The sequence below is a fragment of the Neofelis nebulosa genome, chromosome 6, assembly GCF_028018385.1.
Source record: "Neofelis nebulosa isolate mNeoNeb1 chromosome 6, mNeoNeb1.pri, whole genome shotgun sequence".
Classification (NCBI taxonomy): Eukaryota; Metazoa; Chordata; class Mammalia; order Carnivora; family Felidae; genus Neofelis; species Neofelis nebulosa.
Genome location: NC_080787.1, coordinates 146672000 through 146688651, shown reverse-complemented (window position 1 = coordinate 146688651; position 16652 = coordinate 146672000). Strand labels below are relative to the sequence as shown.

The 16652-nt window shown below is 55.3% G+C and overlaps 2 protein-coding genes across 13 annotated transcripts in view; one reads left to right on the top strand and one right to left on the bottom strand.

Annotated features, from left to right (window-relative positions):
- Positions 1-10603, top strand: part of EZR (ezrin) — a 51204-nt gene extending 40601 nt beyond the window's left edge. For both annotated transcript variants that reach the window (XM_058735801.1, XM_058735802.1), the window contains 7 exons: positions 479-575; positions 5453-5616; positions 5908-6038; positions 6689-6849; positions 7198-7290; positions 8886-9137; positions 9270-10603. In XM_058735801.1, the coding sequence (XP_058591784.1) occupies positions 479-575; positions 5453-5616; positions 5908-6038; positions 6689-6849; positions 7198-7290; positions 8886-9137; positions 9270-9434 (1063 nt within the window). In that variant the 3' untranslated portion in view covers positions 9435-10603. The remainder of the gene's footprint in view (positions 1-478; positions 576-5452; positions 5617-5907; positions 6039-6688; positions 6850-7197; positions 7291-8885; positions 9138-9269) is intronic.
- A 276-nt stretch (positions 10604-10879) lies between these two features.
- SYTL3 (synaptotagmin like 3) overlaps positions 10880-16652 on the bottom strand; it is a 93918-nt gene continuing 88145 nt past the window's right edge. For 9 of the 11 annotated variants that reach the window (XM_058735789.1, XM_058735796.1, XM_058735798.1 and 6 more), the window contains 4 exons: positions 15023-15128; positions 13909-14014; positions 12796-13016; positions 10880-11209 (listed from right to left, as the gene is read on the bottom strand). In XM_058735789.1, coding sequence (XP_058591772.1) covers positions 11100-11209; positions 12796-13016; positions 13909-14014; positions 15023-15128 — 543 coding nt within the window. In that variant the 3' untranslated portion in view covers positions 10880-11099. The remainder of the gene's footprint in view (positions 11210-12795; positions 13017-13908; positions 14015-15022; positions 15129-16652) is intronic. The other 2 variants (XM_058735797.1, XM_058735800.1) reach the window with 1 other exon arrangement.

The window sequence follows — 16652 nt, the reverse complement described above, 5'->3', positions numbered from 1 at the left end:
GGACGGGTGTTGAGGGCCTGAGTGTGAATCAGGAGCTCCATCGGAAGCCTCTTGGATGCTAAGTCGAGGCCCCTGGATTCCATCCTGTGGAAACAGGATTCCTGTGTTGGCAGTTTAGAGGAGAATGGATTGACTATAAGGGAAATGAATCAGACCCAGTGGCTAGAAGTGGGGTTCTGGGCACAAGGACCCAGTTAGGCTACAGGAGATGGCTGTGCAAGCTGTCACAGGGTGAAAGGGTGCACCGGGTTGGGAATCCAAGTTGACCTGGAGCTTACTGGCTGGGGCGGCCCGGTGCAGGTCTGCTGGAGCCTGGACCTGACCTCACCTAGCACAGGTAGGAACTCCGGTAACAATGTGTGTTATATACTGTGCTTCCTGGGCTTTATACTTTTTCAAATTGAAATAAAAATTCTAAGAATAGATTTGCAATCCAAATACACATCTAACTATCCCCTTCCCTCTTTTTTAACCTCAGGTTGACCCCAAAGATTGGCTTTCCGTGGAGTGAAATCAGGAACATCTCTTTCAATGACAAAAAGTTTGTCATTAAGCCCATCGACAAGAAGGCTCCCGTAAGTTTCTATGGATTCTAGGCGAGGGGTTATGGTTTTCTTATAGCCAACTATGTTTTCCGGGTAACAGTCTGATTTCTCTGGGACAAGGAGCTGGTGATATTCAGGATCCCTTGTGTGGTACAGGGTAAACAAACTGCCAGCAGGTTACACTGAGGGTCAGGGACCCCTTGCATCATGTGACTGACTGCTACAGGAGAGGTGTGCTGGGGCCCAGGTGTCTGTCAAAAGCTAGCTGACTGTATCCCCTAAGTTTTCAAATGGTCTTCGTTCCTTATGAAGAAAAGGAGAGTTCTGAGTCATTGACCAAATGATAAGCATTTCACGAAATGTTGCATTTCTGGGCTTGTGAAATGTTCGTTTTCCTGCGGGAAAACCAACCTGCCTCCAGATGGTGTACTTGGGGTGGGGGCTCTCGTCGGCACCTCCCTGGAAGCCAGTTGGGGCACGAGTCTCAAGGGCCCGAGTTGGCTTTCTGAGCCATCTTTGCAATTTACCGCATTACGAAAAGTCACACCTGCATCCAGAGCACCGCGGGTCCTCCTGTCCCCCACCTACATTCTCTTCCGGGACTGTGCCCCTCTGCTTTTCTCCAAGCACCTTCTGCCCCCTCCAGTGCGCTTTACACAGGTGCCTTCGCGTTGGAGCTGATGTGGGAAGTGGGTCCTCGCAGAGATGAGGCTGATGGGACACTCTTCCTGGGAGGACTTAGCTAGAAAAGGGACTTCATTTCCTACAGTCTGAAGAGCATAGACTGTTAACTAACAACCGCAAAGACTGGTGTGTGCGGGAAACGCATTCGGTTTTATCGGTGATTCTGCCAACGTGTAAGCTTTCAGCTATTTGGTGAGGAAATTTGAGACGTACATGCCGTAGTGTGACGGAATGAGTGAGGATTTTGTCTTCTAATCAGAAATCTGGTTCTTAAAACTGTCACTTAAAGGATTCTCTCATTCCGTGAGCCTGTTATGATTTTTACAGAACTGTAGATCGTAAAGGACTTTGTGTCTTGGTTACAGTGTTGGGCTTAGAGAGGCCAGCATGGGCTGTGGTCCAGGCCAGGGCGTCGGGAGCCTTTCTGGGCCGGGGCCCCGCTGGGCAACGAGTGACCCACGTGGAACAGTGAGCCGCGTTATTGTCCAACTGCCCCTCCCCATGTATCAGTTAGTCTGGTGTAAGTGAAAAACAGACGTCTTGATGCTGTTTGTGAAAGTATTTTCTCCTTTATTGAAAACGTTTCCTGCTGTTTGTAAACTCTTGACCCCCTACTCTGTGGGTAGTTGCCCAGTTATTTACAATTAAAACAGCATTTAATACAGAGTTGTGAGCTCCATGGTAACAGGCCACGTTAACATGCAGCATCGCAGCCCAAGGGTCACAGTGTCCCCATGTTACCATGGGCCCTGAGGTGGGGCAGTTGGGACAGTGAGAAGACCCTCAAGTCCTTGGGTAGGCTGCCGTCTGCCCACAGGGTGGTGCTCAGTTTTCAGAACTGTTTAAAGAAGTTTGGCAGAAGCAAGAATACTGGACTGGACTACTTAAGGGTGTGTGTGTGTGTGTGTGTGCGTGTGCGCGTGCGCGCGCGCATGCGTTTCTTAATTCGGCTTAAGTTTAGCTTTTGAAAACCTGAAGAATATTTCCTTTTTTTTTTTTTTTAAACTTATTGTCAAATTGCTTTCCATACAATACCCAGTGCTCATCCCAGCGGGTGCCCCCCTCAATGCCCACCACCCACTTTCCCTTCTCCCCCACCCCCCATCAACCCTCAGTTCTCATTAGTTGAGTCTCTTATGGTTTGCTTCCCTCCTGATTATTTCCTGATCTTAAAATTCCAAGCAAAGGTTGAATCAGCTGAGCATACTTTTACTATATACTAGTTCTGTGTGGGGCCGCTGATTAAAGAAAAGGCGAGAGAAGCACTGGTTGGTGGCATACTGCGAGCAGGCTCTTGTAGGATTGTGCACACAGCATGGGGTTCCCGTCCTCATGGTCCACGTTCTAGTGCAAGAGACGGATGAAAACAAGTACCGTGCTTTCCGGCTGTGAATTCGACAGTGCGGTTATATTTAGTAACAAATCAGGGTGAGGGGACAGGGGACGGTGTGACCGCTCCAGGTGGTTGGGACTGCCTCACCAAGAAGGTCGACCTTGTCAGGCTCCTGTCCGGGGGGGGGGGGCAAGGGTTCCAGGTGAGGAGCTGGTTTGAGGGGACGCGTCCCCGTCCCCCTCTGCACCTCGCCAGGGTCGCTCTGCTCCTTCCTGCCTCTGCGGCACTGCCCGGCTTCTGGCCCCGTAGTCAGGGCCGTAGAAAATCCCGTCGGCCCAGAAGACAGACAAAGAAACGCCAGAGGTCCGGGCTGGCTCGCTGGTGTGGCTTAGGATTCCTTTGCTGAGGCTGACTCGTGGAGGACAGTTTCCGTGGCAGGCTCACAGATGAGCCACTGTCGCCCGTGCTCCCGGCGACCGGGCGTGTCCCTTATAAAAAAGCTGGCTCCCCTCCTGCCAGCTGGGACACTGCAACGAGCACGAGAGTGCTCGGAGCCTGCCCCCTGCCCGGTCATCCTGCGGGGGCAGAGACCGGCTCTGCTTCCTTCAAAAAGGGCTTTTTGTCCCTGTGGCCTCATGGAAGAGTGAGGGCTCCGGCAGCTACCTGTTTAACTTAGGAAAACCGCCGTTTGCCCGGGAGCAGCTCTGCCCTCAGTCGAGGGCGGCCTCCTGGAGGCTCCTGGGGCTCCTCGCTTCACAGCTTTCCGGCTGCGTTTCCATCTCCTTCTCTTGTATCCTTAGGGACTTGGATCCGTTCCCTTGAACTCGCCTCATGCCTCGAGTTTCAGGTTTTAGGACGTCCGTTCTCTCCAGGGTTGGGAAAGTCCGCCCCAGGTCTAGTTGGTGTTGTGGATTTGCATGAGGAGGCATGGGCTGGGTACTTGGATTTAGAAATCCTTAAATAAATACTGGTTTCAGTTTTTGTTTTTAACTTGAAGTCGGAAACCAGCCTCCTTCAAAGGCGGCATAGGAAATTTCCTCTCCTCTCAGGCTGTGTGCAGAGCTTGACTCAGGGGCACCTGCCGCCATGATGCTACCGCAGTTTCTGTCCCTTGACGTCTTTGTAAGGAGGAGTTGGTGCTAATCGGAGCTCCTTTGCAACGCTTAGCCACAGTCGACATCTTTTTGGGTAGCATGCCCGCGCGGCCCTAACAGAAGATCGTTTTCTCTTGTGTAACAGAGATAGGTGCGCGGTGAACACACCTGCTTCTCCCAGCTCTGCAGACACTCCCTGGGAAACCCGATGACTTCGTCACAAGTGTGTGGAAGCCCGAGGAGAGCCCCCCACCCCCGGGAACTCCGTGGGCTCTCGGGTTCAACATTACTGTCTTTCCAGCATTTCTGGCACAGATGAAAAAACAGAGAGGCTACATAGGGCCTTCGGGGGCGTGTTGCTCAGCTCAGTGGCATGTCCCTTCGGGTTGCAGAAGCTGCTGTGTCTTTGTTTCATCCACCCTTCCCCTGTTCCCCTTCCCCTGGTCAGAATCTGGATGCCAGGAGCCCCGTACTGAGAAGAGAAAGGGGAAAAAAGCGGAAGCAGACTGGCATTTAAAAACAGCTTCTCACCAGAGTTTCTAAGCCCTCTCTCCCCTCCCATCCCCTGCATTAATCACAGCAGTAGCTGGAGCTAGGAGGCGAAGTCGTGTGTCCTCCCTGTGGCACATCCCAGACTTCTGTGCTCATAGTCCTAACGTTCTTGGATGCTTTGTTTGGTCTGTTCTCTTCAAAAAGGTTCCACTTTCATAAGTCAACCAGCACTCTGCCTGAGCCTCTGTGTACCAGGCAACTCCTGTCCTGCCAGACCCCATTCTGAGTCCTGACAAACAGGATCTGAGTTAATCTTCTCAGCAGTCCAGTTAGATTACTGTCCTCCCCACTGTGCAGCTGACGGTGTTCAGCCTCAGAGGAAATGACTCACTCAAGGTCACAGGCTCAGCCATGGCAGTGCTGTGTAAACTCTAGCACCTGGTAAATATAGGGTATTAGTTGGGTCCTTGAGACAGAGCTGGATGAACACAGGCCTGCTGGCAAGGGAGGTGCCTGTCCAGTGGAAGATGGAGACCAATACAAGTCAGCCGAGGAAAGTGTGGATGACCACCCCCTCAAGTGCAGGGGGCACGGGAAGGGTCGCAGAGACCGGAGATGATGGCTTCATGCCGTCTCCTGATGTGCCGGTACCCCTGGGTTTACGGGATTGGACAGTACTTCCCAAGTAGCAGAGATGCTTTGAGCAAATCTGTTTGGGGGCACGGAAGTGCAGTTCAGGTGAACAAGGGGTAGGCTGGAGCCAGAGCCAGAAGCCTCCACACACACGTGCCCGGCCACGGCATTTGTACCTGGTCCTGGAGCTAAACAGGCTGGCGTCAGGCGTCCGGTAGTGACCCGATTGACAGCTGGTGGCAGTGTAGGAGGTGACGGTTGAGGCAGGGAGACAAGCCGCACCCCAGGCAAGACTTAGAGATAGTGGCTCTGGGGTTGCTGGGGATAGGTGTTACCTGCAGATCAGGCAGCACGGGAACCGGGGTGCTGGGTTTCCCAAGGCCGTAAGACCCCCTGCCCTAGAGAGGGGCTTCGTAGTCCAGCCAGAGGGGGTTTCAGTGCGCGTGTACACCCACAAAGACCACGCACACTTGCTCCCTTTGTTCTGGAGAATCCAAATCCGGTGACACCAGGGACTTTCTGTCTGGCCACTTGTTGTCCCTGGCTTTTCCTTGAAGCCCCATTGTGGCCCCATTTGTCCTTTTGGAAAGGAACTTTGTGAAGTCGGGTTTGGAAGAAGACAGCCAGAGGAGGGAGCTCCCCCTGAGGGTCGGCCCTGTTCTGTTCTGTAGGACTTCGTGTTCTATGCCCCCCGCCTGCGAATTAACAAGCGGATCCTGCAGCTGTGCATGGGCAATCACGAGCTGTACATGCGCCGCAGGAAGCCCGACACCATCGAGGTGCAACAGATGAAGGCTCAGGCGCGGGAGGAGAAGCACCAGAAGCAGCTGGAGCGGTGAGCGGGAGGGAGGCCAGCCGGGCGGGGCGGCGTCTGCCTGGCCTCACTGCCCGCGGGACACCTGGGCCCTTCCCCATCGGAGGAGCCGCGGGCACCTCACCTGGCCAACGAGGGTGGAGCTGCCTCGCTGCAGGCCGGGCAGCGGGAGGGCCCCGGGGCAGTAGCACCGGGGGTCGCTGCTGCCACGTCGGAGTCCCTTCCGTTGGAGGGCGGTCCTGGACTGGGCGCTGGTGACATGGCAAGTGCCTGCCAGCTCCTAGCCTTCCCGTGCCCCCCGCCCCCCAACAGGCAGCAGCTGGAAACCGAGAAGAAGAGGAGAGAAACCGTGGAGAGAGAGAAGGAGCAGATGATGCGGGAGAAGGAGGAGCTGATGCTCAGGCTGCAGGACTTCGAGCAGAAAACCAAGAAGGCAGAGAAAGGTGGGTGTGTGCTGGGCACTTCTGCCATAGGCCAGCGTCCCCACGGTGAGGGCCAGGTGGCCGGGCAGTACGCTCACAGCCAGGATGGTCTCCGGTGAACACAGCACCCACAGTAGAGGCTCGCGGACCAGAGCCGATGACGAGGGGTTGGATCGGATGGTTCTGTACGGTTCTAAGTGCTTTCTGCACATCATCCTTTTAAATTTCCATTCCTCACTCCTTTGGGATTAGTGCTGAGTTACCCCGTTTTCCTGTTGAGGATGTTAAAGTTTAGCGGGTAAAACAGTTTGCCCAAGGTCACACGGCTAGTGACTGCCCAAACCATGCCACGTGGCCCTGGCCTGTCTTAGAAACTAAAACTTGGGCAGGCGGTGCGGTTTCTGCATTTGCCAGGAGAGCCTGGCCCTGGCCGGGAGGGAGAAACCCTGCGCAGCAGTTTCTGACCACGGTGAAGATGCCGATGTGCGCAGCAGGAACGCGCCCCAGAGTGCTTTTCCCTTCGGTGTCCGTGGAAGCAGAGGCCCCGGTGCAGTGCTTTGTAGTCCGTGGGGTGGTTCCCGCCCCGGCCCCCATCCTGTGCCTCTGGGCTGGGAATTCGGGGCCCCTGGCCGAAGCCGTCGAGCAGTCCTGGGTCTGTGCCCTCTCTCCAGAACTCTCGGACCAGATTCAGAGAGCCCTGCAGCTGGAGGAGGAGAGGAAGCGTGCACAGGAGGAGGCAGAGCGCCTGGAGGCTGACCGCGTGGCCGCTCTGCGGGCCAAGGAGGAGCTGGAGCGGCAGGCGGCGGATCAGATAAAGAGCCAGGAGCAGCTGGTACGAGCTCCCTGAGTTTCACGAGGCTGAAGCACGGAGAGGCCGCCTCTGGGGATGACAGTGACACCCGCTGTATCATCCGTCCTTTGTGTCCGTGGCCGGAAAACCACCTGCTCGAGGGCTTTCAGCCTGGTGGGGGAGGCCGTCCCGGTGGGTGGACCTCGGGCGGTTCCACCGTGGTCGTCCGAGCGAGGCCTCGAGGACACAGTGGGCAGCAGCGGCCGGGGAGGAGGCAGGGACGAGGCTGAGTTGCCCACGGGGCCAGTTGCCAAAACGCGTGGCCGTCCGTCGGCAAGAGGGCTCTGGCCACAGGCCCCGCGGTAATCGGAGCTTCGTGCGCCCTGCCAGGCCGCGGAGCTGGCCGAGTACACCGCCAAGATCGCGCTCCTGGAGGAGGCCCGGCGGCGCAAGGAGGACGAGGTGGAGGAGTGGCAGCACAGGGTGAGTGCGCGTGCGCCAGGCTGGGGCTGGCGGCACACGGGGTCCCCCGCCGACACCAGCCCCGGCGTCATGAGCCAGACCCCCCACCCCCATCCCGGGGGCGGGCTCGGTCTGCCCGGCAGGGAGCCTCGGGTTCACTTCCGCCCACCTTGCCGTGCCCCCGCCCCCCCGCCTCAGACCGTTCGGCCCCATCAGGCGCCAGCTTCAGACACAGCTGTGTGGGTGCCCCTGGCAACGGGCCACCCAAGGCCTCCTGCCTCTCGCGACCCCTAGCGTATGCAGCATGGCACCATGCAAAGGCCCAGGCTCAAGGTCTCAGGATGCAGGCAAGGGTCTCCACTCTGTTCCTCCCTGTGTGATAGGACAGGGGCCTGACCTCTCCAAGCCTCAGTTTCCTCGTTGCAGATCAGGACTAATAGCCAACCTGTAAGGTTGCTCTGAGGACCAGCCTGCAGGGGGTTGAATGAATTGTAGCTGTAACAGTGAGAACCATGTTCCGCTGCAGTGTCCGGGGAGCCGGTCTCTCCAGCTGGGAGTCCCCCACACCCAGCGGAAAAGCATGGTCCCCGGGGGAGCTTTGGATGTGGTTCCGTGTAGACATCTGCTGAGCTGTGACAGCCCCCCACATGGACCTCCCACTGTCCTTCCCTGGTGCCTCCCTCACCGTTCGGCCCCCACGCCCCGAACCCAAGTTGCATGCAGATCTCTGGTCTTTAGGTTTTGGAGAAAGCACTCATTATAAGGTATTAAGTGGCAAAAGCTGATTTCGAACTAAGCTCATCTCCAGGGCTGGAGTGGCAGCAAGGTAGGCATGATTATTTGTACCGCCAAGAAGTTGCTGGAGGTTTAGGGGTAATGGCAGGTAGGAAAGTGCTTGAACACAGTGCAGGCAGGCAGTGAGGAGCTTAATGAAGAGTGGCCACACCAGGAAGGAGAACAAAGCTGCACTCTAAAACACTATGGTGGCTTTTTCTGGTGGCTAGAGGGTTTCTTGTTTAGTAAGTTCCCTTTAAGAAACCTATACAATGAACATATTCTAGAATTAGGCACAGAAGAAAAGTATGGGGTTTTTAAAAAAAATTTTTTTTAGTATTAATTTTAAGAGCGAGAATGCAAGTGGGGGAGGGGCAGAGAGAGGGAGACACAGAATCCGAAGCAGGCTCCAGGTTCTGAGCTGTCAGCACAGAGCCCGATGTGGGGCTCAAACTCATGAACCGTGAGATCATGACCTGAGCCAAAGCCGGATGCTCAACCAACTGAGCTACTTAGGCGCCCTAAGAAGCTATGGTTCTTAAAGTCGACCCCCTGGCATCAGTTTTTTTTGTGCCCTGGGCACGATTGAGAACTGCTCAGAGGATCTGGAGCCCCAGACTCGGGAAGAGGCTGGTCAGACCCTGCACAGGGACACGTGGTCCCCTTCTCCGCTCCGTGCCGCTTAGGCTCATGCACCCAGCCCGCCAGGGGAAGGGGAGGCGAGTGGCGAGACGAGGTGCAGAAGCCTTCGTTGGTTTAAGAAAAGGGGATTCTTCCAAAGATGGTCTAAACGCGTGGTTCCACGTGACAAGTGGTCACCTGTGTCCCGACTGCTTTCAAAGGCCAAAGAAGCCCAGGATGACTTGGTGAAGACCAAGGAGGAGCTGCACCTGGTGATGACCGCCCCCCCGCCCCCGCCCCCCCCTGTCTACGAGCCGGTGAGCTACCACGTCCAGGACAGCCTGCAGGACGAGGGCGCAGAGCACACGGGCTACAGCGCCGAGCTCTCGAGCGAGGGCATCTTGGATGACCGCAACGAGGAGAAGCGCATCACCGAGGCCGAGAAGAACGAGCGGGTGCAGCGGCAGCTGATGGTGAGGGCAGCGGGCCGGGGGGCGCCCCTCCTCCTGTCTCCCAGGGTGGCGCGGGGGCTGTCGTCTCCCCCCCCCCCCCCCCCGCACCCACCTCTCCTGGTCGTGCCTGACCTGTGCTGCTTCACGTTGTAGACCCTGACCAACGAGCTGTCCCAGGCCAGGGACGAGAACAAGAGGACCCACAACGACATCATCCACAACGAGAACATGAGGCAAGGCCGGGACAAGTACAAGACGCTGCGTCAGATCCGGCAGGGCAACACCAAGCAGCGGATCGACGAGTTCGAGGCCATGTGAGGCCAGGACTGGGGTGGGGTGGGGCACAGGGGTGGGGCCTCACATCTGGGCTTTGTGGGGGGATCGCTGGCAGACTCCAGAGCTTGCATTTGTAGTTCTTTAAATCTAGAATTCTCCCCCACCCCCATCGAAGTCCAGTTAGTAGTTATGTCAGCGGGAATATTCTGGGGCTGGGATCAGTGGAAGCTTCCCTGGTTTATTTTTCCCAATTGTATCATTGTGCCAAACAGGCCTGGTTTCATTATTACTGTTATTGAATCACCTCCTGGTCTTTGCCTACAGCAGGACTGAATTAAGGAAAGATGCCTGTAAAGACAATGCCGGCATGTGTGATACAAGATTCCCTGTAATTAAAACCACATCGTGGCTTATATTCTGTGCCATACTTTTTTCTGTATTTGAAATTAGCTCAAGTTGATTTTTGATTTCTGTGAAGGATCCATCTTTGTATATTTGTTTTTTGAGGGGTGAAAATTATCTTGAAAACCGAGTCTAAAGCACTCACACACAGTGCACACACTGATTTTTCTTCCTCCCCTCCTCCAGTTCGGGATCAACAGGGAGGACACTCCAGTCTTAGATGAACTTTTGTTTTCTTGCTTAACAGAGGGCTACCCTGTTGGACTCACACCAATTAATGATCAGCTGTCGAGAATAGTATTTATATATGTGACAATATGGGTTTGTAACATTAGTTTTACAAAGGGAAAGTTTCATTCTGTATATTTTGTTACCTTTTACAGAATAAAAGAATTACACATTAAAAACCATGCAACCATGGCAGGTGATGTGACGTGAGGGCAGTGATGAGGTTGATTAACTGCTATAATCACATCTGTGAACATGACTTTTCACTCTGCTCTCTGTGCACGTAACGGACTATGCACGGCTCGGTTTTCTGTCCGAGCTTCTTGTTTGAAACCATGCACACATGCTGTTCGGGTAATTCAGGCCCCAGCTATGAAGGGACTCTTCCAACCTGGTCCAGTCTCCGTTCCCACAAGGAGAACCTGTTCTGACCTACCGCTTCCTCAAAAAGTTGTTGAAATGCCAGGTCTCGCCACCGGTGCCCTGTCACGCTCAGCTGTGTCCTTTGCCTTTCCGGGCAAGAGTCCTGTGCAGATGAACCCCGCACCACAGATTGAGAAATAAAAAGATGTGCAAGGCAAGACGTGGCCGTGGGTGTGTACTTATGTGTCGGGGTGGGAGGGCCCTCGTCGGACTCTGCATCCGAGCGGCCCTGGGGGCCGTGCTCTCCAGACCTGCTGCTGCCCCTCGGGTGGACCCTGGCACTTACCGAGCCGAAACGGGGGTCCCCTCGGCACTCCCCGGGGCAGCCTGATCTGCCTCCGCGAGGGACCTAACACCCGCCAGGGCTCTTAGTGTTTCTTTCAAATGCATATGCCATAAGTTTCACTCTTTGACAAGCACCGGGGGACAGAGGGGAGTGTTGACCATTTATTGAAATCGGACCATTTCCACACGTCAGCACAAAACCAACCCGAGACTCATGTTTATACCATCAGCCGTTGAACATAAATACACGTGGGGGTGTGGAGGAATGTTCTCGCTACAGCTGCAGCCGGCGAGTGTCCACAGCCACGCGTCCAGCCACCTTCTGGCATGCGGCACTCGAGACTCCCACTGCAGACTGGAACCTTGGCTTCAGTGAAGAATGAGGGTCAGGTCTGTCCACAGATTGGGGCTGGAAAGAACTTGCTGCCATTGAAGCTCTGACTGAGAGCATGAGTCCACACTGCCAGCTGTGTCTTCCTCTGCGATGGCAGTGAGGGGACAAATCAGTAATGGGGGGGGGGTGACGAGACATGCCACCTTCCCAGCCCTTTCCTCGGCTTTATTATTTTTGAGAGCGCGAGTGGGGGGGGGGGGGAGAGCCCCAAGCAAGCTCCGTGCTGCCAGCGCAGAGCCCAGCGTGGGGCTCGAACCCACGAACCGTGAGATGGTGACCTGAGCCAAAATCAAGAGCCAGACGCTTTACCGACTGACCCACCCAGGCGCCTCACCTTGGCTTTTTAAAAAGGAGGACAGGGGCGCCTGGGTGGCGCAGTCGGTTAAGCATCCGACTTCAGCCAGGTCACGATCTCGCGGTCCGTGAGTTCGAGCCCCGCGTCAGGCTCTGGGCTGACGGCTCGGAGCCTGGAGCCTGTTTCCGATTCTGTGTCTCCCTCTCTCTCTCTGCCCCTCCCCCGTTCATGCTCTGTCTCTCTCTGTCCCAAAAAAAAAAAAAAAAAAAAAAAGTTGAAAAAAAAATAAAAAGGAGGACAATCGAGGCACCTGGGTGGCTCAGTCAGTTAAGCATTCGACTGGCTGTCGGCACAGAGCCCACTTCAGATTCTCTGTCCCCTTCCCTGCCCCTCCCCCATTCAGGCTCTTACTCTAAAAAGTATTTTAAAAAGCTGAAGACAAGCCTCTTAAAGCGTTTTTCACCCAAAGACCATATGAAAATGCCAACTACTGGTGAGGAAGGGCAAGACCACCTCTGCCCCGATACGAAACTCGGAACAGAATGCGCTCGGGCCTCCCTTCCTAAATCCTGTGCGGACTTCAGAGCCCAAAGCTGCTTTCTTTCCCATAGTTTGAAAGGAGGGGACGCGTTTGGTGGGTTGGCTCTTTGAGGTGAGTGGACGGTCTTAATACATTACTGTGGCTGTGGATCGAGGGGAGGGGGTGTCCCAGACTGGGAGCCAGGTTTGCAGACAAAGGAATCCCGACGGGAAGGGGGAGTGCCTTGAACAATGTTCCTTTCAAAACAGTAATCGATCGAACAATGATTCTGGTTTGTCTTCAGAGGGCCTCAGGGGGAGGGGGGGCTCTGGAGATGGGTGCAGGTGTCTCTGGTTGGCACAGTGTTTGAGGGGCACTACTTACTGGTGGGCAGGGGCCAGGGTGTGTGAGCCCTCTGCACCAAGGGCCGCCTCCCCCACAAAGCCAGCAGCACCCCAGCCCAGCAACACCGAGGAGCATCACCCTTTCGTCCCACTCTTCCTGAGCTACTTTGAGTCGCCATTTGTTTGGATTAAGGTATTTTCCCGTAAGAAAATAATCCTTTTATGATGGACACCACAAACAAAAGCCAGTACTGTACCCAGCCCATTTTGAAGCCTATCATTTTCGTGTCGTTAGCACATCTACATCTGATCTAAATTGTTGAAATGCTTCTCTATCAGAGCTCAGTTGTAGAGTAAGAACTAGACGTGGCCATCTCCTTAATTACGGTGAGTTAGGCCATTTCCAAGTCCATCAAATCACCTGCCATCATGGAAGCACGATTGCCCTTTCAGTGGTAACCACATAAGACAGTCGCTAAGGATAAACCGTGCTGCTGAGGCCCAATAAATACCTCGGACGGACTTACTGGAACCAAGCCTGGCTGCCCCCAGCAAGCGGTCGTTCACACCAAAGATGGCCTGGTCCCAGACGGTTAACTCCAGGCTGGACTGCCTCAGCTGAGAAGGGCTTACGCCACTGAACGTGAAGGAGTGCTTCCACTGGGGGCAAGCTTGCTTCTTGACGACTGGGGACTTGAGCTTCAGCTTGTGTTGGTCTGGCAGAGTGAGGCAGCTGCAGGAGAGAGAGAGAGAGAGAGACCCTGACTCTGCAGTTCCTGTCCTGCCCGGCTTCCGCCCCTAGTGCCCTCCGGAAGGGCTAAATCCACCACAAAAGAAAAATTCCAAGCCGGGAACCCGGATGGGAATCGCAAGATTGGCCATGTGACCTCTTGTTAGGATGTTCCGGATTTAGCTAAAGTCTGCTCCAGATGCTAAGGGTAATTGGGATTCCAGGCCACTCGGCCCCTCATCGTAATCCCCCCTCCTCGGTAATGCCTACCACCAGGCAAAGCAGGGCTTTAGACCTGCTACCCAGGGACGGGGACTCTGAGCACACATTCTCTCCCCTTAACCCTGTTCTCAGGAAGTAAATGCAGAAGGGCCACATAAGTCGCCCAAGGCCATATGTGGCAGCCTGAGGATAGGAACTCAGTGCTGTCTTGACACGGTAAGCCCCCATTTTTCCATTATGTCACTGGGGACGAAGCAATTCTGTATAGTAATTAATGGTGTTGCTTTACTTTTAGAGACACCGGCACACCTGTAGTGGATAAGGATGAAATAAACAGACTCCATCTTCTTGTTAATCCAGGAGGAGACGCTAAGCTGAGGGAATGTGTGCCAAACGCACTGCTTTTTTCCAAGCTCTGTTTCAGCCAGGAAAGGCTGACTTTCTGATGCAATTATATGAACCAGTAAGATCTGGGTTTGGGGTTAAAATGCAGTGTTCCAGATCTAGCCTCCACACGGCCAGATCCCCTGAGTTCTGGCAATCGGAGTCTTTAACACAGTGTCGGATTTTCCCAGGAAAGCTCAAATACAAATTCAAAATGGCTTGCCCTTTCTGGTGTTTCCTGCAGCTTCCGGGAATCGGTAAATGATGGTTGATTAAATAGAATACTTACCCCTTAACAAAGGAGTTTAGGGTACCATCTGACCGCACAGGTAAATTCTTGGCTCCCAGCACGACCAGACAAAGCTGACCATTAGGGGATGGCCCATCTCCCGTCCCTGGAAGGAAAGCAGCATTTGCTGTGAGCCCCACTTCTGCACCTGGCACACAATACCACGTAGCACCCCAAAACCGACAGCAAGAGGACGTTAGAGCCCTGAGGCCCCAAGGGAGCAGACGGGAAGAGGAGGACATCCACTGGGGGAAGGCTCTGTTGGCCTTGTTCACATGCTGTCCCACTGCAAGGCCAGCGTGGCGACAGGATGGAGGGATCACCCAAATCCAAGAATGGAAGCTGCAAAGATAGTAAAGAGGGACCCAAGGAGAGGAAGGCTGTAGGGGTTTCGGTCTAGCTGCCGGGGGTGGTTTGGGGGGGATGTGGGGGCCCCAAGACCTCTCTTCTAGGGGGTTGGCCTGCTGGTGGCCCTGTGAGCTCTGGCCACAGACCTTCCTCTTCCAGGCAAGTAAGAGGTCACTAAACGCATCATGGGATCACGCGTTCCCTCGTCCCCCTCACCCTCCTCTCTTCCATAAGCCCCACTTTATTTCACTTAAATCTCCTGTAAGCACCTCAAGCGCCTGCCCTTGATCCCTTATCTTGCTGGGCAATAGCTCCCTGCTTGGGAGCCGGTGCGCATTCACACAGAGCCTTGTAGGCCCCAGCGCCTTGAGATGTGCTCTTGGTTCTCCTAAGGAGCCACACTCCCAACCTACGTGCAGGCTGTCAGGGGAACATTCCCTGTTCCAGACAGCTGGCAGCGGGGTGGTTTGCACCAGGGGGACTGTCCAGACCACCAGCCCCCTGGGAGGAAAGCCCCAGGGCTGGTGTCCTCAGAGCCTCGCAAAGTGGACATCAAAGGCGCAGTGGCCTCTTTGGCCCCTCATTTCCGTTCCAAGTCATAGGTTCCAAGAACCCACTCCCCAGGCTGAGCTTCGCAGATCCTGGAAAGTCACTGGAGCATTGCAGGCTCAGCGGGTGGCAGAAAAGGAAATCGTCACCCCACCTGTTGCTCTGGAGACAGCGACACAGTGACAGATGAACATTCGTGGGGCTGGAGGCCACCTACCTTCTTGGGCCTCTTTGAGCTTTCTGGGCCCCGCAGGGAAGACCAGTTTGGCCCGGACTGCAAGTTCTCCATTATTTGGAAGAATGCTGTCTTCATGTTTCTCTGCCTGGGGCGAGAGACAGAAGCATAGGCAGGATTTCTCAGCCCCCAGAACTTTCTGGGCTCCTCTAATTATCCCCCTTCCCCACTAGCCTCACCCCTGCAAAGCCTCTGCAGGTTGGGGAGTGCCCTGGGGTGGAGTGGACATGCCCATGGCGGGACTGGTCCTTCCTGCCTTTGTGGGGACTCTCCATTCCCACTCCACTGCCCTGAGCACACTCCCCTGCATACCCGGTGGCTTCTCTGGTCTGGAGTGATTTTGCCAGACTACAAGCCAATCCTGTCTTTAACCCTGAGGGGCAGAGGAAGGGTCTAGATTCATCCCGCTGCAAGAGGAACGGTTGCCCAGGACAAGGACTCCTAGGAGAGGGTGGGGCCAGCCCCTGTCTACACTGGCCTCTAGGTCTCCTGGCTGCCTCACGCGCAGGCAGCTGGCCCTCGGGTGCCAAATGAGATAAAGCTGCCTCCACCCTCACTTTCCGGAAACCTGCACTAATGGGGCAGGCCTGTGAGCAGGACCCTCCCAATCTAGCAGGGTGAGCTGGGGTGGGGGGAGGGGTGGCACTGTCTATTAGCTGGTATTAGGAGGGACGTCTTTTAGCCTGGCACCTTCTCTTCCCACCAGCCTTGGTGGCGGCTAGTCTGGTCCCTAAGCAAGGGGTCCTAGAGGGAAAAGACAGGCAGGGCACCCAAGTACAGGATCCTGGGGGAAAGCACGTCTGGCAGGGAGAATCAAGGAAGCCTTCATGGAGGAGGTGGGATTTCAGCTAAGTCTTAGGCAGACCTTGGACAGGAGAAAGCATTCCAAGCAGACCTCCCAAGTGGATGTCTGAGGACAAACTAGGCTCTGAGAAGGGTGAGCGTAAGGTGCCAGGATGTAGATACCAAGCTGAGCAGAGCAGCACAGGGAGCAGGTGGCTGGAGACCCTTGCGGTTTGACCGGACTGAAGCCGGGAATCAGAGAGATGGCGAATCAGCCTCCCTGGCTTCTGAGAGGAAACAGCACACAGGACCTGCCCCGGCCTGGTGGAAACTCAGCCTCACTGCCAGACTTTGGGGCAATTGGCACACCTGTTGTCATTTCTTAGATGACAGGGCCCCACACTCCTCCCCTATGACCTCATCCGTACCCTCTCCCAACCTTGGATCTTGGCACAGAAAGTAAAAAGCAGCTGCCCGGAAAGGTGAACCTCTCTCCCCTGGCTCTCCTCTTACCTGCGTGGCCTGTGAGCAGACCCCTAAATCTATCAGCTCCTCCTCTCCTGGCCTCCCCGGCACCCCGCCCTGAAATCCCTGCTGGTCAGGGCAGCTCTGGCCCTGCCGAGAGCATCTGGCCCAGCTTTTTTCAGCTATTACTGTTCTGGGAGTTCCTGGGTCGGGCATCTAGAAACAATACCTCACAGCCTGCATGACAGGGGGCGGTCTGACTGGTGCAGGCAGTGGACTCTGGCTACAGCAGCAGGGAGCCAAGGGCTCCCCTGCTGAAACCAAGTGATCCCGAATTCAGGGGCAGCATGTGGCCCGCAGGGGA